Source organism: Odocoileus virginianus, chromosome 6 (assembly GCF_023699985.2).
Source record: "Odocoileus virginianus isolate 20LAN1187 ecotype Illinois chromosome 6, Ovbor_1.2, whole genome shotgun sequence".
NCBI lineage: Eukaryota > Metazoa > Chordata > Mammalia > Artiodactyla > Cervidae > Odocoileus > Odocoileus virginianus.
The window spans coordinates 34,061,864-34,088,213 of NC_069679.1; the positions used below are offsets into that span (position 1 = coordinate 34,061,864).

Here is a 26,350-nt window from a genome sequence, read left to right on the forward strand (position 1 = left end):
GTCTGTTGATACAGCCCTCTTGGCCCTGAATTCCTCATCTCTGGCAATGAGGATAACTCTAGCTTCCTGGTAGAGGGTGGGTACTTTCACATAGGAGACTTATTTCTTTGTTTCATGGGGACGAAGAGAGTGAGAGTGTTCTTCTTTCATGACTGTTTTCTTAAGTAACTTTAATTCAGTATCATCAATATACCATCGTGATATATTTTGAGGTTAGTATAGTCTCTCCTTCAAAACAGTGGAGCATAACCTTCACATCATTGGAGTTGGCAGTGATTTCCTGGCTCCAACATCAAAGGCATAGGCAACAAAAGAAAAAATAGAAAAATTAGACTTCACAAAAATTAAAAACTTTTATGCATCACAGTACACTATTTGCAAACCATATGTCTGATTAGAGGTTAATATCCAGAATATATAGAAAACTCCTAAAGTTCAACAGTAGCAAACCTGATTTTATTATAAAATGGGCAAAAGGCTTAAATAGACATTTTTTCCAAAAAAGATGCCCAAATGGCCAATGAACACATGAAAAGGTGCTCAACATCACTAATCATTGAAGTGCAAATCAAACTGCATGAGATACTACCTCACACTGTTAGGATGTCTACTTTCAAAAAAAAAAAAAGAAAGAAAGAAAGAATGTGTTTATGAGGATGAGGAGAAGCTAGAACCCTTGCGCACTTTTAGTGATGATGTAAACTGGCACTGCTGTTGTGGAAAACAGTATTGCTGTCTCTCAAAGTATTAAAAATAAGCTTACCCAATGATTCAACAACTCTATTTCTAGGTATATACTCAAAAAAATTATAGCCAGTCAGTCAGAAGTACAACCTGGGCTTGCAGTTGAGATCTGACTGTGTGTTGATGTGCAGGTACCCTTCACACCAATAAGCAATCCTCTCATGCAGTTGACTGTCCTGCAGTTTAACTTAATTCTTTAATTCTCAACTGTCTGCCCAGGGACAGCATCTGGTTCCATAGGTTAAGGGTTAAATCCTACCAGACTGCCTTCTCCCCACTCCCCCAACCTGGTTATAAATCAGAGGTTCCCATGACCTCCTCCTTGGTTTTGATGATACAAGATGATATCATCAATGGTTTCTATCAAATATTTAGCCATACACTAGTATTACACAATACCCTCCAGAAAATAGAAGAGGATGTTCAGTTCAGTCACTCAGTTGTGTCTAACTCTTTGCGACCCCATGAATCTCAACACACCAGGCCTCCCTGTCCATCACCAACTCCCGGAGTTTACTCAAACTCATGTCCATTGACTCGGTGATGCCATCCAGCCATCTCATCCTCTGTCGTCCCCTTCTCCTACTGCCCCCAATCCCTCCCAGCTTCAGGGTCTTTTCCAATGAGTCAACTCTTCGCATGAGGTGGCCCAAGTATTAGAGTTTCAGCTTCAGCATCAGTCCTTCCAATGAACACCCAGGACTGATCTCCCTTAGGATGTACTGGTTGGATCTCCTTGCAGTCCAAGGGACTCTCAAGAGTCTTCTCCAACACCACAGTTCAAAAGCATCAATTTTTCAGTGCTCAGCTTTCTTCACAGTCCAACTCTCACATCCATACATGATGTAACTCTTCCCAATTCATTTTAAGAGGCAAGCATTATCCTGACACCAAAGCTAAGGAGAGGTAGGAGGATAAAAAAGAGAGAGGGAGAAAGAAGGAAGGAATAAAGAAAAAGAAAAGAAAAGCTGAAGAGAGCAATAATCTCATGAAGATTGATGCAAAAATCTTTAACAAAATACTTGAAAATATAAAGTACTTGGATTTGATTAATTTACTATTACAGAACTCAGAAACATTTTATATACTAGGTTACCAGTTGATTATAAAAGAATGTAACACAGAGACAGCCAGATGAAAGAGATGCAAAGGGCAAGATGTGGGGACAGTGTGCAAAGCTCCAGTACCCTCTCTAGGTAGACTGCCCTTCCAGGATCCTCACGAATTCATCAACCAGGAAGCTCTCCACACCGTGTCCTTTTAAGTCTTTATGGAGCCTTCTTTATATAGTCACAATTAATTAAATCATTGGCCACTGGCTATTGATTCAACCTCCAACCTTTCTCCCTTCCAGGAAGTTGGGGTGGGGGGAGGTACTGAAAGTTGCAACCCTCTAATTACATGGTTGGTTCTCCTGGCCAACAGCCTCCCCCCACCCCCCCAGACCCCCCACCCCCACTGCCATCCCCAGGTTGCTTAAGGGCTTTCAAAAAGTCACCTCATTAACATAACCAAAGACCTATATTCCTATTACCGTAGGAGATTACAAGGGTTTTAGGAGCTCTGAGCCAGGAACAGGTCAAAGACCAAATATATTTCTTATAAATCTCAATATTACCTACTTCTTTGGAACACTGGTCTAGGACTCTATAGTTTTTTCAGTTTTTGCAAGGGGGATTTTTTCATCACTTTTGTGGAAAAGCAGCTGAAGGTGAAAAAGAAGAAAATAACACTAAGTGATTCTAAAAGCAGCTCTAGATTTTGGAGGGTCATATGGTAAAACAAAAATATGCAGGATCTTTCTGAAACTAGAGGCACACACCAAACCCCTTGTCTACTTTTTTCTTAAGACTGATAGGGATAGAATAGCATAGTTATACAGCTGGTTGTAGAAATCCTGGTAGGAGACTGCAGATAGAGAAGGAAACCTGGGAAACTTTAGGAGGCCACTGTAAGTTAATGATCGCTCAAGAAACCTATTGGAATAGGTTCAATGAAGCAGGCCTGCTTAAGTATAAAACCATGAGCAAAACCACAATATATGCCCCAGGCCATTAGATGGAAGAAAAATGTTACCCCCCCCTTCCTGCATACCGTAATTCTAGACCTCATAGGGCATGCATGCTCAGTTGCTTCAGTCATGTGATTCTTTGCAACCTTATATCCTGAAGCAGACACAACTGAAGCAAATAAGCAGCAACAGAACTGTAGCCTGCCCGGTTCCTCTGTCCGTGGGATTATCCAGACAAGGATACTTAAGTGGGTTGACATGCCCTCATCCAGGGGGATCTTGCTGACCCAGGGATGGAACCTGCATCTGTTATGTCTCCTGCCTGCATTGGCAGGTGGGTTCTTTACCATTGGCATCCCCTGGGAAGCCCCTGACCTCATAGGGTCAGATACTTTACTGCCTAATATGAAGGAGGAGCTAGTGATATATGCCTTACGTCTGCATCTATGTCTACTTGAAAAAGGGGGAAAGACCCTTTTTCATTATAAATTGTAACCCACTCAGTCCTCTGGGCAGAGCTCCCTTTCCTGCCCACTGGCATCTCTTACAAGCATCTGATATTAGTAAATCTACTTTTTGCCTGTCACTTTGCCTCTCGCTGAATTCCTTCTGCTCTGAGACACAAAGAACCCAAGCCTCAGTAAGTTCAGACATCAGGTAAGTGTGTTCTAATTAAAGATCATGAGTTCAAGTCCCAAGCAGGGTTTTGGCTGGATTTGAGTCCTGGCCATGTGGGTTTGAATCCCAAACTAGGTTTTGGCTAGGGTCAAATCCTGGCACATGGGTTCAAGTCCCAATGTGAGGTAAATGGTTTCAAGACCATTTAGGTTTTCTGTATTCTTTCCCCTGCATTTCTAGACTTGTGTCCTGACTCATCCCTCTTCTTTTCCTATCTCAATACTCCACCTTCCCACTTTCCTTCTCTACCTGCACAGAGGTCTCCTTCCATGGTAGATAGAATGAAGGCCCCCCAAAATGTCTGTGTCCCCGTAACTGGAACCTACAGATTGTTGTGTTACATGTCAAAGGGGATTTGAGGTTCAAATGGAATTAAGGTTGCTAATCAGCTGACCTAAAGATAAGGAGATTATCTTGTATTATCAGAGTAGATCCAGTGTGGTTACAATGGTTCTTAAAAGTGGAAGAAGGAGGCAGAGGAGAGTCAAAATGAGAGGTGACTACAGAAGAGGTCAGAATGATAAAGAATCAAAAGGAGTCAACTCACTTTTGTTGGTTTTGAAAATGAAGAAAAAAGCCAAGAGCCAAGGAATGTCAGCAATCTCTAGAAGCTAGAAAACGAAAGGAAACATTTTGCCTTAGACCTCCAGAAGGAATATCTGCCAATATCTTGATTTTAGGCTAGTGGGACCTATTTCAGACTTCTAACCTCCAAAACTGTAAGATAATAAATTTATATTCTTTAAGCTAGTAATACTAAATTTACAGTAATATGTTACAGCAGTAATAGAAAACTCACACGCTTTCCATCTCAGCCTCCTAAGGACAGCTATGCCTTTTCCAGGGAACATAAACAGGCATTAGGACATAGACTTTTCCTGGATAATCAAATGAAAATAATGGGTCATTTAATCAGTTAATGGCAGATCTGTTAGCTAACAGCAGAGAAACCCTTATTAATAGTGATGTAAACAGGATAGGTGCTTATTTCTGTTCACGTAGATGGCAGCCAGCTCACAACTGACATTGTGGCTCTACAGTATCAATAAGGACCATCCCTTCCTGCTCATCCTGGAGTGTTAGGCCAGATGTTCAAGGTGGAACCCTGTGCTGAACATGACTACCTTCCAGGCCAGCAGCAAGAGGAAGGGGAGGCAAAGAGCACATCCCTTTCCTTCAAGGACACTTCTGCTTATGTCTCAGTGGCCATAACATAGTCAAATAACCATATCAAGCTGCAAGGGAACCTGGGAGTGTATTTTTCAGCAAAATATACTCAACTAAAATTCAGGGTTCTTGTGGTCTTTGTTAAAAAGAAAAAAAAATTGTTATCACTGATGAAGACAAGGAAAAGCGGTATTAGAAGCAAGCTGTGGTCTCTGCCACAAGTTACTGTGTGATCTGGTTTAGAGTCAAAGCCAGCATCATAGCTGACCAGTCTCTCACAGCTCCCTCAGGTCCAATGAGGATTTGGAAATTCTGTGATAGTCTGTATCCTAGTGTGATAAATTCTAATTTGGAGGAAATATTAACTTCCCAGAGCAGTTTCCATGGTCCTGTAGATCGTGGCTCCTTCCATCTTTGGATGAATGGAAGAGTTATGCTATGCTACTGGGTAAGTGGGTTCAATCCCTGGGTTGGGAAGATTCCCTGGAGAAGGGAAAGGCTACTCACTCCAGTATTCTGGCCTGGAGAATTCCATGAACTGTATAGTCCATGGGATCACAAAGAGTCAGAAACGACAGAGCGACTTTCACTTTCTTTTGCTTGACCCTGTGATGTTTTACGAGGCTGTAAGATGTTTGTTTGATTTGGGGCATATAATTTACCTGTGGATTAAGTTATATTTAAATGATTCCATCCCTAACCATGCTGATGAAATCATTGTTGTTGTTAAAGTCTCCCTTTTGTTTATTTGTTTTTATATGCAATATCCCTCCCTTGATCTTCAAGCATTTGAAACTAGAGTTCAGAGATCTTCCTGGCTTCAAAATTCTTTCAGCCTTCCTTCCCATTTTATTGTCTCAAAGCCCTTTGAAAATAAATTGAGAGAACAGTTAAAAGTGTTAGTCACTCAGTCATGTCCAGCTCTTTGGGACCCCATGGACTGTAGCCCACCAGGCTCCTCTGTCCATGGAATTCTCCAGGCAAGAATACTGGGGTGGGTTGCCATTCCCTTCTCCAGGGGATCTTCCTGACCCAGAGATCGAACCCAGGTCTCCTGCATTGCAGGCAGACTCTTTACCATCTGAGCCACTTGGGAAGCCCCTGAAACAGTTAACTATCTTCCAATTTATACTGTGTACTCTTGGGTTGGCATTTGCAGTATTCTTTATAAAATAACATTCTCTATACAGAGACCTGTTTGTTCACAGAGAGTTCTGTCTAATTACTTCTATTGTCTTGAAGAACTAGATATCAAGAAATAGAAACCAAAGAAAATAATATGTAGACTTTTGCTTTTTTGGTAATTAAATAAAAATTGTTTCCTGATTTTCATGAATATGTAAAAACCTATGTACTGAATTTATTATGGATTATTTTTCTTTCTATAGGTTTTCTATGTGACTTCTTTCCTTTCTGAAATTATAGCTTGAGCCTACTTTATCCCTAGATAAAAATATTCCCCAAAGCTAGTAGAAGTCATGGTTTTTAGTATAATATCTTCCGAACAAGACTCAACTGGTATTGACTAAAGCAGTGTTTAATGCTTCTCATTTATGGGGTCATGCACTCTAGTTAAATTGCAGCTCTCAGACATTGCTTCAGTGACCTAAAGGACAAATTTACAGTACAGAAATAGCATATGACACCTTGACATGGAGGAAGACTTGATCAGAATATGGGGGAAGTGGGCACTGAAAATAAAATAGGATACTTTCTGAGGTGAACAGCAAGAATAAAGTGAGATGGGAGGGGTCAAGAAATAATTAGAAGAGAAATGAAATTGGGATAGGATTTGAAGCGGGTGGACGGTAAGGATGGAAAGAGATCTGGCAGAGCCAGAGACAAAGAAACTATCTTACCATCTACATAGGTACAGAACTCCACTCTCTAAAACAATATCTAACAATAGCAGTACCCAATAAATAACAACAATAATTATGCATACTGTCACCCTTACTGTTTTGAACTTATTTCATAAACTTATTCATAAATTCAGTTCAGTCAGTCAGTCATGTCAGACTCTTTGCGACCCCATGGACTGCAGCACGCCAGGCTTCCCTGTCCATCACCAACTCCGGGAGCTTGCTCAAACTCATGTCCATTGAGTTGGTGATGCCATCCAACCATCTCATCCTCTGTTGTCCCCTTCTCTAATAAATTTCATAGATTAAGATAAATTTGATAACTTCCTTTCTTCATGTGGCAGTTCGTCTTAGCTGATTTAATGGTTCCCCCTGAAGACAGAATGGAAGGGGGAGAGATAGGGAGGAAGAAAAGCACTCCTCATCTCTCTGGTCTGCCTGTCCCACAGACACAGTGCTGGATTGGGGATATAGATGGCTGGAGAAGCCTGGCCTGACTGCAGTCATTCTTTTGGGATCTCCCAGTTATGGTGAACCCACACATTTGGCAGCTGGTGATTTCTCTGATGTATTTTTCCTCCTTGTTTTCTTTCCTAGTGTATCTGAAACCCGCCCAGCGTTCCAATGGCCAGCAACAACACCGCCAGCATAGCACAAGCCAGGAAACTGGTAGAACAACTGAAGATGGAAGCCAACATCGATAGGATAAAGGTAAGGATGGCGTCACCCACAGGCTCAGCTGGCCTTGTCAGGAGCATGACTTGTAGCCAGGTGTCATTTGACTATTCTATGGAGAGTGATGAAACCAGAGATGGTGGGAGAGAAACTTAATAGTTAGGCTAAAGTTCATTTTCTAATGTGCCTTTGCCCTCTCTGAAATTTTCCAGAATAAAATGATAGTATAAATTAAAACTAGTTCACTGAGTGACTTCAAAGCAGAATTTAGGCTCATGGCTGAATTCTAGCCAAAGGATTTGGAGAACCCACAAAACATAGCAATCAACCAGTTCACTTCTCTGACGTTGTAAAGAAGTCCTTCTCACTTGGGTTTAATTTTTTCTATCCTGATGTATGTTTTAATTTTTAGTGTCTATCTTTAGGTCTAATCCTTCTATCCACCATTTTTATTTTTACTTTTTTTCTCTTTTATACTCTTGGATTTTTTTTCTTTAGAACACAAAAACCACACATGGTCTCGCTGAGAAGTCAAACAGTGTAAAGGTTTCATGGAAGTTAATAATCTACTTATTTCTTTCTCTCACTCCCCAGATCTAACCTGATAGCTTTGCCTTAAGTTGGACCTAACATATTGAGCCAGGACTTTAAGTAGAAACCTTTTGTTGGCAGGTTTTCAGCCACATAGATAGCTACCACAGGTAGTAAATTTTTGTCAACTATCAAAGCTTCACTTCCTCAGAAGACCTGAGCATTTTATGACATGGAACTCAGCAGTGTATTTCATTTTACTAAAATTAAAACATTTTTCCAAATGCCTTTTTTAAACTGAAAGATTTGTCCATACCTGCCTTAGGAACCTGAACAATCCAACCCTCCTTTGGAATGTGCTTCTAGAGCAAGGGTCAATAAATTATGGCTCATGAGCCAAATCCAGCCCACTGTCTGTTTTTGTCAATAAAGCTTTATTAGCACACAGCCCCATATACTCATTTACATCTTGTCTGTGACTCCTTTTATGCTACAGCAGCAGGGTAGAATAGTTGCAACAGAGACCACTTGGCTCAGAAAGCCTAAAACTTTTACTCTCTGGCCTTTTAGAGAAAAACTTTGCTGAACCCTGGTCTAGAGGAGTGATTCTCAGCCCACCTGTACATTCAAATCACCCAGGGAATTCTATAAAAAGAACCACTTCTAAGACCACAGCGTAGACCAGTTAAATTAGAATCTATGATTCAGACAACAGTAATTTTTTTTTTTACATTAGCAGTTAGTTTTAACGTTATAGCTAAGGTAGAGAACCATGGTCCCATGGGAAGAGGTTTGCTCCTTATAACTCCCATCAGGTCTGTACTAGAGTCTGAAGGGAGAGGCTTATTTTCCTCTGTAGGTAAGCTGAGCAAATAACCATAGACATTTTCCCATCTTTCCTTAATCTCCTTTATAAAATTTGAATCCTGGTAATGAGCCACAAAATATAAACAGCTTCTTTCTTACAATTGCTTTAATTCTACTTTATTTATAATGTGATAAAGGGTCCTTAACATCTATTTTGCACCTTCACTCCCTTCCTCTTCTCCATTTTCCCCTTGGCCTGTTCTGTTTTCTTTCCTTTCTTTAAAAGTATAATGTGGCAAGTGGGCAGAGTACGCGCTGGGAGGTGTGAGGTCACGCAAAGATCGTGGCACCAAAAAGAGTCATTCAGTTCTTTTTTTTTCCTGCTGTTAGATGTTCTGCGTGTGGGCCTCTGGAAAATGCCATTTTGCCTTTTGGGGTGGCCCAGTGAAGATGAAAGTGTTTGCCAAGCCCCAGTATGGATTTTCTGGTATAACTCAGCATCCCCAGGCCCAAGTCCTGAAGCAGGAGGTGATGGTGTAGGTGGTATGAGAAGCTGACAGTGGGAGGAACAGGGCAGAAACAGACCTTTTCAGCTGTAGGTTAGACCATCATCACCTCTCACCTGAACTCCTAACTGCACAGTGCACTTAGCTGACCTCTGCAAGCCCTTCTCAACCCCAGTCCATCCCCACCATCACTTATCCTCCATGTGGCTGCCAAAGACCACTTGCTGCAAGAAAAGCTCATTAGGTTCCTTTCCTGTTGAACATCTTATCATGCCTCCTATCACCCTGAACTTGAAAATCGAACTCTGCAGCAGAGTGTGTGTAAGGTCCTTCTGACCCCTGCCCCTCTTCTCAGCTTCGGCCCCTTCCCCTCACCCCCCTGCCATATTAAACTATTCTTAATTTCATTGATGGGAATTTCAAATGGCTGGAACATTCGGTCTCCTCCTCTTTATATTTCTCCTTTCCCAACTCCCATGACTCCTTGAAGACTCAGTCATTAGGTCCTTTAAGATGTTTTACCAGACCTTCATCATAAGAGTGGATTTTTGCTATTTTTATGTTATTTATTCCTTTATCCAATACATATTTTAGTGAGAGCTTTCTAAATTGCCAGGCCCTGTTAGGTCTTAGAGATATAGAGCTGGATAAAGATGAAGAAATGATTCTTGCTCTCAAGGATCTCCTAGTCTAATAAAGGATTACCAAAAAAAATGAACAAGACCTATTACTGATACAAGTTAAGATATCCAAAAAGCATAATTACCAAGTGTCATCAGAATGAAGCCAATACCTCACCCTGATCACCTTGGTATACTACTTGTGAAGACATCAAATAAGTCAGTATCTCTTTGAGACATAAAGTGTTGGCCTAATAAACTGAGCAATGAGTGATTGCCTTCCTAGCTGATTGTAACTTTCAAATCTCTCAATTCCTCTTGACATCATTGGACCTAAAATTGTTGGAAATAACAGTGGCAGCCTATATTTCAGCATTTGTTCTGCACATCAGAGCCAGGCAGGCATGCTATGGTGAAGTGTCAGGTTATTTTTAGTTTAGCTCTTGGAATAAAACTGTCACTGGTTTAGGACTAGTTTATCTGCCTTCGGAGTCCCTTTCAGGGTTTTGACCGTTCAGGTTTCTCCACCTACTTTCCATGCCTGATCCTGTCAGCAAGAAGGAGCTTCTCTCTGAAGATCCCAGGTTTGTGATTTTTCGGATCACAGCAGTGGCCTCTTCAGACTGTAAAGGCTGCAGTGGCTTGATGTCCCTCTGGCAGAGCCTAGTGTAGCTGAGGCAATAGGGAACAAGGAAAAGGGAGCACACCTGACCTGGGGGTGTCCAGGGTCCCTTCTGCAAGGAGTGGCCTTATCCCTCCTGTGGCCTCCAGAATATCCTTGGCTGCCTGGAGTATGCTTACCATGAGAGGGTCTGAAGAGCATATTCCTTTTTAAGCCTTCTTGTTTCCTATCCCTTTGTATCACAGATCCTGGGAGATTTGGGCTAATGAACCCATTATCTGTTCATAAGCCTCAGGCATATATAAATGATACTCCCAGCCTCTCTGTGTTTCTTTGTTAGCATTTCATTCAAGGACAGAAAGGAAAGAGAAGCCAAGGAAAGCTAGGATGGGCTCTGGGGAAAGGGGCAGAGAGAGGTTTTGGAGACTGTGACACTCAGATGTATGAAACAACAAGATGTGCTGCTGTTGAGCAAAGACCAGTAAAAGAAAGCTTGTCCTGAGAGTGCACGTCAAGAGAGCACGTGTAAAAGCAAAGGACGGTAAGACTTCAGTGAATCTATTTATTCGTCACTATATTAGGACTCTGGGTTTCTAATAATAGCAACCTAACCACAAGCTGGCTTAAGCAGAAAGAAGGGATTGATGATCGAAGATACAAGGCGTCTCAGAATCTGAGAGCAGAAATGTAGCTGAGTGAGCATGGGGAGTCAGAACTGGGAGCAGTCAGAACTGGAGCCAGCAGGAACTGTGGGTGCTCTGGGATGTCTCTGCTTCTCTCAGCCTCTTTCCTTTCCCGGGAGGAATAGATTTCTCAGCTGCCTGTTGCATGTGGTGGACACAGGATGGCTGCCCACAACTCCCAGGATCACACATCACACTTTCAGCTCCATGAAGAAAGAGGCAGACTCAGGTCATCCCTTTTAGTCTCACTTCCTAGAGTGGAACATTTGTTCTACCAAGGATGAGCCATCTGCAGCTTCAATCACCTAACGCTCGAATTAAAGCACATTGCACAAACATGGCTCCTTGGAACCCACCCACCCGTAAGCGTGGGAAGGGTAGTTAAGGAGGGGTGAGAATCATCATAAGCTGAAAGGAAGCCCTTTAATGCATGGCATTGTTGGCAGCATGAATAATATACATGTAAGTGCAAAAGAAAGCCAAGGCCAGGAGCATGGGTGAAATGATTGCTACTTAACTAATTGGATGCTCCTTATATTGGCCTAACATATAAATGCCAAAGTTATTTCTCATTTCTCCCAAATGTTTCCAATAGACCTTTGTAACTGGCGCTCTTCATTGTCTAAAGAATATGCCGTGCAGAGTACCATCTCTCTGGTTATTCTGAATCCCTCAGTGAGAACACCCTTCCCCTTATTCTTTTTCTATTTGTTGTTATTGTTCAGTTGCTCAGTCACGCCCGACTCTTTGCAGCCCCATGGACTGCAGCATGCCAGGCTTCCCTGTTCTTCACCCTCTCCTGGAGCTTTCTCAAACTTATGTCTGTTGAGTCAGTGATACCATCCAACCATCTTGTCCTTTGTCATCCCCTTCTCCTCCTACCTTCAGTCTTTCCTAGCATCAGGGTCTTTTCTATTCTTTTCCTATTTATTGTAGGCTAAATGTTTGTGTCCCTCCCCATATTCATACATTAAAATCCTAACACCCAATGTGGCAGTATTTGGAGATGGGGCCTTTTCGAAGTGATTAGGTCATGCAAGCAGAGCCCTCAGGAATGGAATTGGTGCCCATATAAAGAGGCTCAGCAAACTCCCTGGCCCTTTCCACCTTGTGAGGTTATAACAAGAAGGTAGGCATCTATGAACTAGAAATTGAGACCCAACAGACATTGAATCTGCCAGCACCTTGATCGTAGACTTTCCAGCCTCCAAAACTGCTTTTTACAATCTACCTGGTTTTGGCATTTTATTAGAGCAGCCCAAATGGACTGGGACAATATCCGAATCTTACTCCTCTATTACAGGTCAGCTTAAATCCCCATTTGTTCACAAATCTTTTCCATTCTGATCCTACTTATTAGTCAGTTTACTAAATAATTTTACCTTCATCAGATAAATTACACAGTCCTCAACATCAAAGACCTTATTGTCTACTTGTTGGTGAGGAGATAGGCAGGCAATGAAAAAGCACTTTTTTTTAGTGGATAGCTTTAAGTTCATACCCTAAGTGTGTCATATAACAAGACATTAGGAACTGTATTTTGGATGACATTTCCAATTACATTTATGGTTTGGGAAATTCCAAGCATGATGTCACTGGCCAAATAAAACTCATCATAATAGGAGAAAGTTCAGTAAAATGCCAAAAAGAAGGGCAGAATTGATCATTTTAAAATAGGTAAATTGTTTTATGTCAAGTATATGAATAAAAGTAGCCAGTATTTATAGTATACCTTCTTTGTGAAAACAGCTCAACATAAAAAGAACAGACTGATTTTTATAACTGACAAAGTTGTGTAATTGTTGAACCAAATATAAACATTTCTAATAAGTAAATCATCTTTCTGACAATTGACTCCTAATACATTGGAACTGAACTTCAGGGAAAGTTGTTCTGAGACACAAGTCAGTTAAACATCCTGCTTCATTTAGAGAGGGGACAGACATCCTAGGTTTGGGACTTTTCAAATACTTCTCCAGCGTTTGAATCAAAAGTTTTAACATCTCTTCCCTCAAATTCTTGCATTCAATTTATTAGGAAGAGTAAGTTTCAACCGTACATATAGGCCAAACTGAGACTATTTTCAGGGTTAACAAAATAGGTACAGTATGTCTGGAACTTATAGAAGAAAAGGCTGTGTTCAAAGATATCCAGTTTTAATTCATTTGATTTGCTGAAAGTGGAACAAAAATTTTAAATTGAACCCAGGCATATGTTAATAATTGAGCATAAAACTTCATTTTTTGACGCTTGATACAATTTTCAAAATTCAGTAGATGTTTGTTAAGCACCAAGTATATTCTTAGCCTTGTGCATTATACGTGGGAGCTAGAGAAGCAGTACTGCTAAACCTTGATAATTCAAAATCCCTAGAAAATGAATTTCTCTGAATAACCTAGTTTTCAGGCCAGAGGAAGCTCTTCCTTCTTCAAAATATAACTACTTTGGATAATTTTGAGTGTCTTTTTTTTTTTTAACTAAATTGAGTAAATTAAATATCATGTACTTTTCTTGATGACTGTTTTGAAATTAATTCTTCTATTTCCTTTTTTAAAAAAATCCTATTGATGTGTATCATCAGTTTAATATTACCTTGGACAAACAGGGAGGGCAAGATTACTTAGAATATTTACACTGTATTTTACAAATTTAAAATGCTAGGTATTTCTTCATACAATTTTACTTTCTCTAACAGCACAATCAAAGTTTGATCCTGGGTGCTTTCCATGGTCATAATGGAGAGATCCTTTAGACTCACCTTTGACCACCAGAAGTGATGTGGGCACCCTGGTGATATGGGACATCATGGTAGTATGCTGCTTTCCATTGCTGGCATTCCTAATGTTGCTCGGCATACCAACTGTTGTGTTTTCAGTATAATTCCAAGGCACAGGAAAAAGTACAGGCATTTCTTCTGCGTTTACTAAGGATCAAACTGGATGTTTAAATTTTCCCTTACTTGAATTACATATTGATAATTCAATGAATGATGAAGCCTTTACTGTAGCCAACAGCTTTTGACCTGAATAAAAACATCTTTCTAAACAAGTGCAGGTCAGTTTCTCTAATGTGAAAATTTTATGATCTCTTCCCAGGGGTGTTTCTTTTGCCTTCAGCTGTCTTGCCAGGCTTGTGACAGGCAATGTTCAATGTTCAGAATAACTTCTCATTCTAAGTCTCCATCCCAGTGTGATCTTTGAAGTCCTTTTAGGAGTCAGTTTGAAACTGTCAATCCTGAATGGCTCCAATAATGCAGGCAACACAACTGAAGGAGTGATTAAATGATTGATACCCTTAACACGTAGGCAGCTGTCCATGGGCACAGGCAGTGATGACCCATCAGTGAGTTGCAAGCATTTTGCAGCGTTAATTTTAGAGTGTGTTTCAGGATGTAATGAAGATGGAGCTTACTTAAGCGTTACTTACAGTTTAAATTCTCGGGTCTGGTTTTTATTCTTACTGACAACTGCTACTACTCAGAGCTGTAAAGGTGTCTGCCTAGAGTAGATTCCTGTTTTTCAGAGCCCAAGATTATAATTTGGTGGTTTTTATTGGGACTGCTTAGAGCCCCCCTTCCCTTTCTCACTGATTCTCAGCCCCAGTCCAGTTTGGTGAAGTAGCTGGGTAGCTGGGTTTCAGCAGCTGTCAATCTAGGGAGATGCTTGCTCTTATCAAAAGTAAATTCCTTCATTGCACAAGAGATCTCATCTCCCTTATCAAGGACATGCTCCAGCAGTTTGCTGCTCATTCTGAATAACCAGTTTTGATTCTTTATTTCATCATCTCCATCATCATTCAAGTATAGTGTTATTTGTACATCTTAAATAAAATTTAAATTTCTTCTCTTGAACCCCTCATTTCCTGGTCTAGCAACTGCCTCATTTGTTTGCTCTGCTTTGAAGCTTAACTTCTTGAGAAAGTTGTTCATACTCAGTATTTCTAATTTCTCTTTTCTTTAGAAAAAATATTTTTACTCTGGAAATAACCTCAAAGGTACAGAAGAGTTTCAAGTCCAATGCAAAGAATTTTGTTTTCCCCTGAGCCATTTGAGAAGAGTTGTCAACAGGTGCCTGTTACCTCTGGATACTTTAACATTTCCTATAAGTATAAACATTCTTTTCCATAATCATAATATAATCATTATGTACAATTAACATTTATACATTTATACATCACCACCTTCTACTTCTCAGACCTCACTGAAGTATTTCAGATCATCCCAATAACGTCCCTTTTAGCAAAAGAACCCAGTTCCGAATCATGGGTTGTATGTAGCTGTCAGGCACAGTTCCTTAGATGTCCCTGACTCTTAGGGCATTGACAGTTTTAAAGATTATAGGCCATTATTTATAGAGTGTCACTCAATTTCAGTTTGCCTCGTGTTTCTTTATGATTTAAGTAACAGAAATTTGACATTAATATCAGAGAACTGTGGGATATCCATCACACTGCTTCCTTCTGTCGGTGATACATGATTTCAAATTGTCACTTACTGGTGGTATTAACTTTAATTGCTTGATTAAGGTGGTGTCTTCCAAGTTTCTCCATATAAAGATATTTTTTTCTTTGTAGCTTACCCTGCTGTACTTTTCATTTTCTTGTAAAACAGACTCTCATCTAACATCCTCTATAGCTATTTATTATGTTTTATTTTCTGTTCTCTCCATCCTTCTACTCAAATACTACATAAGCAATTTGATTATGTTGTACATTGGTGTGGTTTGATTCATGGTTCTTCATTTGGGTATTGAGTTACTTGAAACTGTGGATTTGTAGTTTTAAATCAAATTTGGAAATTTTCAGTTATTATGTCTTCAATTATTTTTTATTTCCTTTCTTCCACACACTACATTTCTCCTCTCCTTCATAGACTCCAATCGTATGATTATTAGGCCACCTGAAGTTGTCCCCTAGCTCAGTGGTCTAAATTTGTTTGTCTTCCATCTGTTTTTTTCCTGCGCTTCACTTTGGAGAGTTCCTGTTACTGTCTTCAAGTTCATTATTATCTTTTCTTCTGCAATGTCTAATTGGTGCTAATTCCATCCAGTGTGCTTTTTATCTCTAAAAATTTGATTTGGGCCTTTTTAACATCTTCCATGTCTCTTTTAATCATGTTTTGCTTTCCTCTATTTCCTTGGTCATGTAGACAATATTTACAATAGCTAATTTAACAGCATCCTTATCTGTTTATTTTATCATCTATGTCAATTCTTCATCTTTTTCTCCTCAATGGGATTAATTAATTTGTATTAATTTTTTCCTCATTATGGGATATGTTTTTCTCCTACTTATTTGTATGCCTGGATTTTTTATTAGATTCCAGAATTTGTGAATTTTTTTTGTGTGTGTGGCATACTGAAAGTTTTCGTAGTCTTTAAATGTTTGGAGGTTTTGTTCTGTGGTCCAGTTAAATAACTCGGAAACATTTTGATCTGTTCTTTTAAACTTTGATAGGTGGGTCCACCTCAGCCTTTAGTCAAGGCCTACTTGGCACCACTACTGAAGATGCCCTTTCTAAGACTCATCAATCCCCTATGTGTATGAGATCTTTCTACTCTGTCCAGTAGAGACACAAACTACTCCAGCCCTGTGTGATCACCAGGGACTACTTCCCTTGACCCTTTCTGAAATTCATTTCATAGTCTCAAGCAGTTTTCTCCCACATATGTGCTGACCAGTATTCAGCTAAAGAATCGAAAGAAATCCTCTGGAGGCCTCCAGAGTGCGTACTTGCTCTCTCTCTCTCTCTCTCTCTCTCTCTCATGTGTGTGTGAATGTGTAGGTTTTTCTTCTCTGTCACTCCCTCATCAACTCAAGGAGGTTTCTGAAATCTATTTGGGTAGCCCCTCCCTGTGCTGTGGCCTAGAAATGGCCTAGAAATCTTTTCAAGCAGTAAGCTGGGACATGGGGCTTATCTTGCCTCTCTTCGCTCAGGGATAACTGTCCTGTGCTGCCTACTGTCTAATGTTTTAAAACACATTTGTTCATTTTTTTTTTCCAGTTTTTAAGTTAAAGCAGGAGGATTTAATTGGTCCCTGTTCCTCCATCATAGTCAAAATTGGAAGTCTAGAATACTACATTAGTTCCACAAGGACAGGAATCTATTTTGTTCCCTAATTACTTCAACTTTCCAGAACTGTGACTGGCATGTTAGGTACTCAGTAAATATTATTTGAATGGAGTATTTGTTGATTAAGATTATATTTGAGAATTTTTTCAGCAATTATTTGAGTCTTTCCTATGTGCTGGTACTGATGACATAGTGGTGAATAAAATAGATATGATTCCTACCTTCGAAGAGCCGAATGCCTGAAGGGAAATATCAAACATCAAATAAGCAGCAAGACTTGTAATTATAAACTGTGATAAGTGTTTTTCCATGAAGAAGAAGAGTGGGGGACAGAATAGGTGAGGAAAATGATGACCTCATCATTATCGGATAAGATCATCAGTCAAGACTCTGCAAAGAGGCAATATTTCAACTGACTTCTGAAGGGAGAGGAGGAGCCAGCCTGGTGAGGAGATGGGGAGAAGAATGTTCCAGGGACTTGTATGTGTGAAGCTTCGAGGCAGAAAAGAACTTGGAGCTTTCACAGAATTAGAGGAGACCAGTATGGGAGGGGAAAACGCTACATGAAATTGGAGAGATGGCAAAAGTAGGCAGGACCCACAGGCTGTTTTTGTGATGTCTTGGCTTTCTACAAAGTACAATGAGAAGCTCTTGAAAGTTTTAAATAGGAAGTAATATGAGCCAATTTATATTTAAAACTATTTTTCTAGCTGCAGTATGGAGAATACTACTCCTGGCACCGTTGTAAAAGAGAAGTTATTTACAGCTAAGATTCTTAAAATTTTTTGTGCCCCTAAGCTTGTTTGACTGTCTGCTGAAGCATATGGTCTCCTTCTCAGAATAATGTTTTTAAATTACAAAGGAAATGAATTATATTAAAATATAGTTCATCAGAATATTTTTAGGAAAACTTTTGTGATACAGTTAAATATATATATTTCTTTATTAACTTATTATGTAGGATATAAGAGTGGGTATGTACTTACAAAATGAAAACATAAATGTTGATATATCTATACTAACTAACATGATGGAAAATATCTGAGTTTTATTGGTGACTAAACCACAGACACTGTTAATGTTACTTGTCTATATCTATAATGGAAAGAAATGTTAGATTTCCATTTGAGATTGGTGAAAATAACTATGTCATTTTTTTTTTATCTTTGAACTTCACAGACCACACCCTGAATTCAGTTCATCAAGCCCATCTTAGTCCATTTGAGCTACTATAATAGAATGCCATACACTAGGTGGCTTATGAACAACAGAAATTTATTCCTCACAGTTCTGGAGGCTAGAAGTCTAAGATCAAGGTGCCATAGATGTGACATCTAGTAAGAGTCTGTTTCCTGGTTCATAGAAGACCATCTTCTCTCTATGACCTAACATGGGTAAAGGGGCAAGGGAGTTTTTGGGGTCTCTTTTTATAAGAGTACTAATTCCATTCATGAGGGCTCTACTCTTATGACCTAAAAATGAAAATGAAAGTCGCTCAGTCGTGTCTGACTCTGTAACCCCGTGGACTGTAGCCTGCCAGGCTCCTCTGTCCATGGGATTCTCCAGGCCAGAGTACTGGAATGGGTAGCCTATCCCTTCTCCAGGGGGTCTTCCCAACTCAGGAATCAAAAGTGAACCAGGGTCTCTGGCATTGCAGGTGGATTCTTTACCTGCTGAGCTATAAGGGAAGCCGCTCATGACCTAATCACCTGCCAAAGGCCCCATCTCCAAACACCATCACATTGGGGATTAGATTTCAAAATGGATTAGGGGTGTGGAGAGGAGACACAAACATTCAGTCTATAAAAGACCCCTTGGAAATTTTTAGTTAAGAGATTACTTCAGTCATTGTGGAAAAGAAGATAGAGGCTTGGACCAAGACATTTGCAGAAGAGGTGACAATAAGGGGACAAATCTGAGATGTTTTTGTGGGAGCATCCCTATACAGTGTGAATGTACTCAATGGCTTTGGTAGGAGAGCTGGATTTGGCATGAACACAAGTCACATCTTTCCTCAAGGTGTGCTGGCAGCTGTCACCTTGGTAGGAGTGTAGGGTTGGAGGCGAAGGGGATAAGACCAGGGGAGGGAGAAGCCAGGGCTTCCCGCCTGCTCACTGGCTGTTACTGCCCTAATGGGGGTGCAGGCAGGTCCCAAGTTGCTGAAGCAGAAGCTCTGAGGGTCAGGTCCAAGCAGACTCTATTCCCTTGAAGTGTGAACTCTCCCCTGTCCCAGAACCAGCACCCTTGGGAGCAGTGCTGGAGCAAGAGGGGCCCATCTGGGCTCTGGACATCTGTCAGGATACAAGCTGCGGTGGTCCAGCCTCAGAGTTCAAGGCTGCTTCTGATGCACAGCCTCTGAGAGTGCCAGTAATGGCTGCCTCCGCCCTGCTCACACAGCGCTTCTGGTCAGAACCAGAAGCGTCTTAGAGCAGAGTTTTCTGCCATGCAGCCCTCACTCCAGCATAGAGCTATGACATGAATTAAGCAGGGCTGGAACATTCACTCAGCTCAAGCTTGGGTGCTCTGGGGCAGTCATGGAAAACCAACCAGCCACCAATGCAATTTCAATCAGCCCTCTCCACTCTGCTTCAGGAAAAAGTGAGTGCGTACATGCATTCCTCCCAAGTAGACGGAGTCTGAGCTTCCCACAGCCCTCATGTTAGTCCTCCCAGTCCTCCAGTCTGTCAAGGGAGCTTGTCTTCACTGGGCCAGACCTCAGGACTCATGCCTGCAATATGTAGCTTGAAGCATTTACTCCCCAGGGAGAATCTCTACCCCTGTAATCTCCCTTTTCTTCTGAGACCCCTGCCTGAGCCACAGGTCCTGACCTGATTGCTTCTCTTCCCTTCCTACCCAATTCTATGTAGATCTTTCTTTCAGCCTTGGTTGTATAGGAGACTGCCAGTTTCCAGTTAGTTTTCAGTGCCACATGTAAATGTATTTTTGATGTGTTTGTGGTGGGAGATAAGTTCCAGGTCCACCTACTCTGCCTCTTGATCATCTCTAAAATTTAAGATATTTTAGTAGGAACAATCAACAGAACAGAAAAGAGAGAGGTTACCTAAAGTTATTGGGGAAATCTTCACGGAAGAACTATGCCTAGGAATGTGAAATGTGAAAGAATCTCTATGAGAAATGTTAGCAGAGATGGTTAGAAAGCCAGAAGATTTGCCAGGCAGGCTATTGCTGTAACTCATTGAAAGGTAAGAGTAAAGGATACTACGAAGAGTTAGAAAGAAAGAGCATTCCTAAAAATTAAGTCAAGAACACTAAGACTCATGACTCTGATACTCACAAGCTGTGAGAACTAGGGCAAACACCTAATGAAACCTCAGCTTCACATATTAAAAGTGAGGATGATAATAATAATAGCTTGTGACCTATAGTGTTGTTTTAAGGATTAAATAAAATCCTGTGTGTAAAGTAACATGTATCAAGGGCAGATAAACATTAGCCATTGTTCTAATTACTGCTAGGATTCTGACATTGTATTAGACCATCACCCACAGGAGATTGCAATCTAGTTGAGGAAACATGATAAAACACATAATATATTTTCAGAAGGAAATTGTTCAGAATCAAGTGTTCAAATACAATATCTGAGCAACTCTAAGCTATTAACACATTATTGACCAGAGACATATTAATTCATCTTTCGTTATCCAAATGTTATAGACCAGAGATGTTTCAGTATTTCCTTACATAACAAATCACCAGCCACAGGCATTAGTTTCTGCAAAAATTACTCTGTCAATAATATGTTAAATTTTGCCCAGTATAGTGTTTTCTGTACCATAAAAAGACTGAAAATTCCTGCTGCACATTTGTATGTGAGCATTGCAAATGAGTAGAGACACTGCAGTATCTCTTGTTAACAAGGAAGTTTTAGATATTACTATTGTCTAGTCTCTGCTGCTTGCATAAGAATGACTATGACTCAAACAATTAAAAAACCAAAACAATAAAAGTAATTGAGATTCTAAAAGTCTGTTCTTTGCTTTCATTTAGAAGAGCTAAGACAAGAACAGGCTGTTTCCTTTCATTCTGTCATAATAGCATTTCAAAAAGATGCACAAAGAATTTCAATTGACCTTTGGAACTAGCCCTGCATTTGAGTAGTTTGTATGTAAAAGGCTGTTTGAGTTGTTTGTATATAGATGGCTGTGGCTTAATGGCTAAACATTAATGTTCAAATTCTTTTTCTGCAGCATACTTTGCTATATGACACTGAACCACTCCTGCAATGTGTTGAGCCTAAATTTTTAATCTATAAAAGGAGGATAATAGATCAGTAGAGAAAACTTAATATCTGTAACAAAATAGAAACACAATAAAAATACTTTAATAATCAATGTAATGCCTATTAAAGAGTGAGGATTTAAGCCAAAAGTTATAACAAAAGACAAATAAGTTTATTATATAATGATGTATGGATCAATTTACTAAAAGGATACAACAATTATAAATATGTATGCATCCAAAATCAGAGTGCCTATATACATTAAGCACATATTAACAGAACTAAATGGAGAAACAGATAATACAATCATAGTTGGAAACTTTAATACTTTACTCTCAACAATGGGAAGATCATCCAGACAGAAAATCAGTAAGGAAATGTTGAACTTGAACTCTACTTTAGACCAAGTGAACCTAAAACCTATATAGGACGTTACATCCAACAGCTTCAGAATATACATTCTTCTTAAGTGCACACAGAACATTCTCTTCGATAGGTCAAATGACAGATCATAAAACAAGTCTTGGCAAATTTAAGAAGGTTGAAATCATGCCAAGAATCTTTTCCAATCACAGCTGTATGAAACTAAAAGTCAGTAACAGGAATAAAACTGGAAAGTTCACCAATATGCAGAAATTTAAAAACACACTTGTAAACAGTGAGCCAATGGATCAAAGAAGAAATAAAAAGAAAAGTTAAAAGGTACCCTGAAACAAATTAAAAAAATAAAAAAGGAAACACAACATATCAAAACATATGGGATGCAGCAAAAACAGTTCTAAGAGGGAAGTTTATAGTGATAAACACCTGTGTTAAGAAAAAAAATTTTAAAGGTATCAAATAAACAACCTAACTTTATACCTCAAGTAACTAGGAACCAATTTTAAGCACAAAGTTCGTGAAAGGAAGCAAAAACAAAGATCAAAGCAGAAATAAATGAAATTAAGACCAGAAGGACAAAAGTCAGCAGAGCTAAGAGCTATTTTTTGGAAAAGTTAAACAAAATTGACAAACCTTTAGCTAGACTAAGGAAAGAAAAAAAAAAAGAAAACTCAAGTAAAACTGGAAATGAAAGAAAAGACATTATAACTGATATCACAGAAATACAAAGGATCATAAGAGACTGCTGCTGCTGCTAAGTTGCTTCTGTCCTGTCCGACTCTGATGAATCATTAAATGCCACAAATTGGATAATCTAAAAGACATGAATAAGTTTCTAGAAACATGTAACTTACCAAGACTGAATCATTAAAAAAAGAAATAGAAAATCTGAACAGACCAATTACCAGTAAGGAGATTGATTCAGTAATCGAAAATTCTCACCAAAGAAAATCTCAGGACTAGACGACTTTCCTGGTGAATTCTACCAAACATTTAAAAAATTAATGCCAATTCTTCTAAAACTCTTCCAAAAAACTGAAGAGGAGAGAACACTTCCAAATTAATTTTACAAGGTCAGCATTACCCTGATAGAAAAGCCACTTAAGGACACTATAAGAAAACTGTAAGCTGATATCCCTAATGAATATGAATGCTAAAATTCTCAACAAAAATATTAGCAAACCAAATTCAGCAGCATATTATGTGCTACATCACATTAGTAGAATGAAAAATAAAAATCACATGAGCATCTTGTTAGATACAAGAGAAAATTTAACAAAATACAACATCCTTTCATGTTAATAACTATCAATAAATTGGGAATAGAAGGAATGCATCTCAACATAATAAAGTCCATATATATCAAGCCCACAGCTGACATCATACTCAATGGTAGAAGATTAAAAGTTTTTCTTGTAAGATCAGAAGCAAGACGAGGTTACCCACTCTCGTGACTCTATTTAGCATAGTACTGGAGGTCCTAACCGGAATAACCAGGAAGGAAAAAATAAATAAAAGTTATTGAAACCAAAACCAAAAAAGTAAAATTGTCTCTGTTTGCAGATGATGATCTTATATAGAGAAATCCTAATAATGTCACCCCCTCAAGAAAAAAAGGAAAAAAAAAACCTGTTAGAACTAATAAATGAACTCAGTAGCAGAATAAAAAAATCAACATACAAAAATCAGTTGTGTTTAAGACTTTGATGGCAAACTATGCATTAGTTCTTGAAGCCTCTGACTTATATCACTTCTGCTTATGTCTCATTGAGCAAGTCTGATGCCTTTGTTGGGTATGTATAACCCACTTGTAGGAGGGGCAATGAATCTTTTCAGAAATAACCCTGTCTCCCCACTCTTAGAAAGGACTATCTTCCAGTAGTCACTTTGAGTTGCTGTTGTAGTAGTCCACTGATGTGGGAAGATGTTTGTATTGATTTCTAGAGCAAGTGTATTATGTCTTATAAGAGACTGACTCTTGACTTTATGGTTTTTGACCCCCAGATGGCATTCTCTTGGGCCTAGATCATCATTCACCTTGGGCCTAGATCATCATTCACCTTGGGCCTAGATCATCATTCACCTAGACCCAAGATGCAGTTACAAATGACTTGTAATTTATTTCCTCATATTAAATTCCCCTTCAGTAGTGAAAATTTGCCACTGTCAAAGCTCATCAAAGGAAGGTACTCCAGAAGACATTCAGCAAGGAGCTACAGAAATGTTGTGAGAAATGACAGCATCACTGAGATCACTGACCAGCCTCCCAGGGAAATTCCTTAAAGCGTATGATGCTTGGTTGAAGTAACACGTAGAATATGTGTCATAAATTACATATAATATTATCATATACATAAAGTTACGTGAGTACATATATAATACCTCTCATGTATTTATTAAAAAGAAATCAACATGGCTTTAGGCATCCCTAGCTCAATTTCTGAAGCAGAGAGCTACAACTACAGAATGATAATAATGGATAGCCTGTGTGAAAAGCTTATAGTGTTCTCGGCACTAAATGATTTATGTGGTTTACCTCATAAGCCCTTGCAGCCAGGGCTGGGACTGAGATGAGGGAAGCAGGCTCCTGCCTGCGGCACGGAATTTAAGGAGATGCCCGGACAAACACAAGGTTGATGCTTGCTTGACCCTGACCATGGATCCTTCCTTCAGTTTACTCCCAGTGTCTCACTCACCTCACCCTAATCCCGGACCTGCTTATAGCAACCCTGTGAGGTCAAGATCATCAACTCCCTTCTTCACAGATGAGGAAACAGTGGCTTTTGAGGATGAGTATCTTGCTTCACTTGAACCCAGGCAGCGTGGACACCCAAGCCTGAGCCTTGACTCCCTGAACCTGCATCAGTGCCTTAGTCGACGCCTCATCTAAAGTTTTGGTTGTTTTTGTCGTCTTTTCCAGGTGTCCAAGGCAGCTGCAGACTTGATGGCCTACTGTGAAGCGCATGCCAAGGAAGATCCCCTCCTGACACCTGTTCCGGCTTCAGAAAACCCATTTAGGGAGAAGAAGTTTTTCTGTGCTATCCTTTAAGTCTTCGGGAGGAACCTGAGGAGCCTCGGGGCTCCAGGGACACTGATGTAGAGTTTTTAGCAAAGTGGGCGCCTTTCTAGTCCACAGCATTTAAAGAGAGGGAGGAGAACCATCCTGGAGTCTCCAGGCTTATGCATGTTTAAAGAACTGGTCCCCTTTATGAGTATGAAAGCTGATCCACACCCCAAGTTAAGAGATCTGATATCTGGAGAACTGCCTAGAGGAGGGGAATATGTAAAGATAAAATTGATGTCATTTCTTTCCTGCTATCCCTCCCCAAACCTTATGTTTCTGCTTCATATTTAAAAAAAATAAAAATTAAAACAGACAGCTGTACTGAACTCAGATATGTATGACCTTCTTGGAATGAATATTGCCTTTAGAATACCCTTTGACAAGCTGAGTCATCCAGTGTAGCCGTGGTTCGGTTCAACGGCATTGATGTTTCGTCTTTGTTTCTTTTTTTTCCCCCCTTTTCCCCCACCCTTCCCTCCACCCCTCTCCATTAGAGTAGTGAAGAGATAGGCTGGATTTGTCTGTAAGACTGAACTCGAAGGATGAGCACCCAAAGGGTTTAGAGATGTTCCCCGTGGTTTATCCTCATGGTAATAACAACAACAAATGCCGGTTGTCTGTGTTCTTTTATCACTATTCCTAACATTTGTACATGATAGCTTTGATTCTGCAAGTAAAAGTAAATCATGTGTTGTGACTGGTGCTTTCATATATTTGTGACAGTTTTTGAGTAATACTGCATGAAAATGTCCCCATGTTACATCCATTCAGAAGTTTTGTTGTTTTACTATAAAGTTTGGAAAAAGAAAAAAAGAGAAATAAAGCTAGGGAGGACAAGACTCAGTATCTTGAAAACTGAGATGACTTCAGAGCCTTAGCCATGCCTAAAATACCTCCTAGTTAACAGAGGCGTCAGTGCTTCTTCAATGTATTTTACAGAATCCAAAGCATTTTGATTTGATCCAGGATCCAGGGCAGCACACGTTGCAACAAACAACAGAAGCAAGGATTCACCTTGAGTTGGGAAGTGCTGTGGTCACAGAGTCAGAGCAAATTCCCTTTTTTCCTGAGTCGCCAAAATTCTAGAGTGAAGGAAGGCTTTCTGTGCTCTTCTTAACAAGAAAAAACATGGCCCTCATTTGTTCAAGTATCAAGAAATAACCCTTGACTCCAAATCAAATCCACTCTCAGAATCCAGTGAGGAAGGGTCAGGTGCCACCCCAAGCAGCTCCACCAGAAACAGTTCTGGCTCTTTTTTCCACTGAGATAGCCTTTGTTTTTCACCTAAATTCTCAATAGAGTCTTTTCTTTGTGTTTATTCTCCGCTTTGTTGGTTAGTCTCTCTGCCTTTGTTTACAACTTCCTTGAGGCTCTAGCTCTTTCTTCCCAAGAGATGTGTTGAAAGTGATTTTTTTTCTTTGTGGCTCCAGCCTCCACCAGTAATGGGAAACTTGGAAGTCTTTCTCACTTTTTTCAGTGTTGTTCCTAGGCAGATGAGGGCTCTCTTACAACTCTTTTTATTTTGAAATTCCAAAAGACGATTTCTGAATTAATTTTATTCTCTTTCCATTCTCTTCCTCCCATTAAAAAAAAAGTGGGGGAGGGCAAGGAAGGAAAAAAAGAAAATAAAAATCTGCCCAGGGACAGATTTTGAAAGAAACTTGATAAATACTTTGCTTAGCTTCTTGT

General features: G+C 39.7%; 1 protein-coding gene across 2 annotated transcripts in view; it reads left to right on the top strand.

The window, feature by feature from the left end:
* GNG2 (G protein subunit gamma 2) overlaps window positions 1-25,358 on the top strand; it is a 121,541-nt gene extending 96,183 nt beyond the window's left edge. Inside the window, exons 3-4 of one of the 2 annotated variants that reach the window (XM_020887008.2) lie at window positions 7,060-7,173; window positions 24,518-25,358. In XM_020887008.2, the coding sequence (XP_020742667.1) occupies window positions 7,087-7,173; window positions 24,518-24,646 (216 nt within the window). In that variant the 5' untranslated portion in view covers window positions 7,060-7,086 and the 3' untranslated portion in view covers window positions 24,647-25,358. Of the gene's footprint in view, window positions 1-7,059; window positions 7,174-24,517 lie in introns of those variants that run through there. The other variant, XM_070469128.1, reaches the window with a different exon arrangement.
* The last annotated feature ends 992 nt before the right edge of the window (window positions 25,359-26,350 follow it).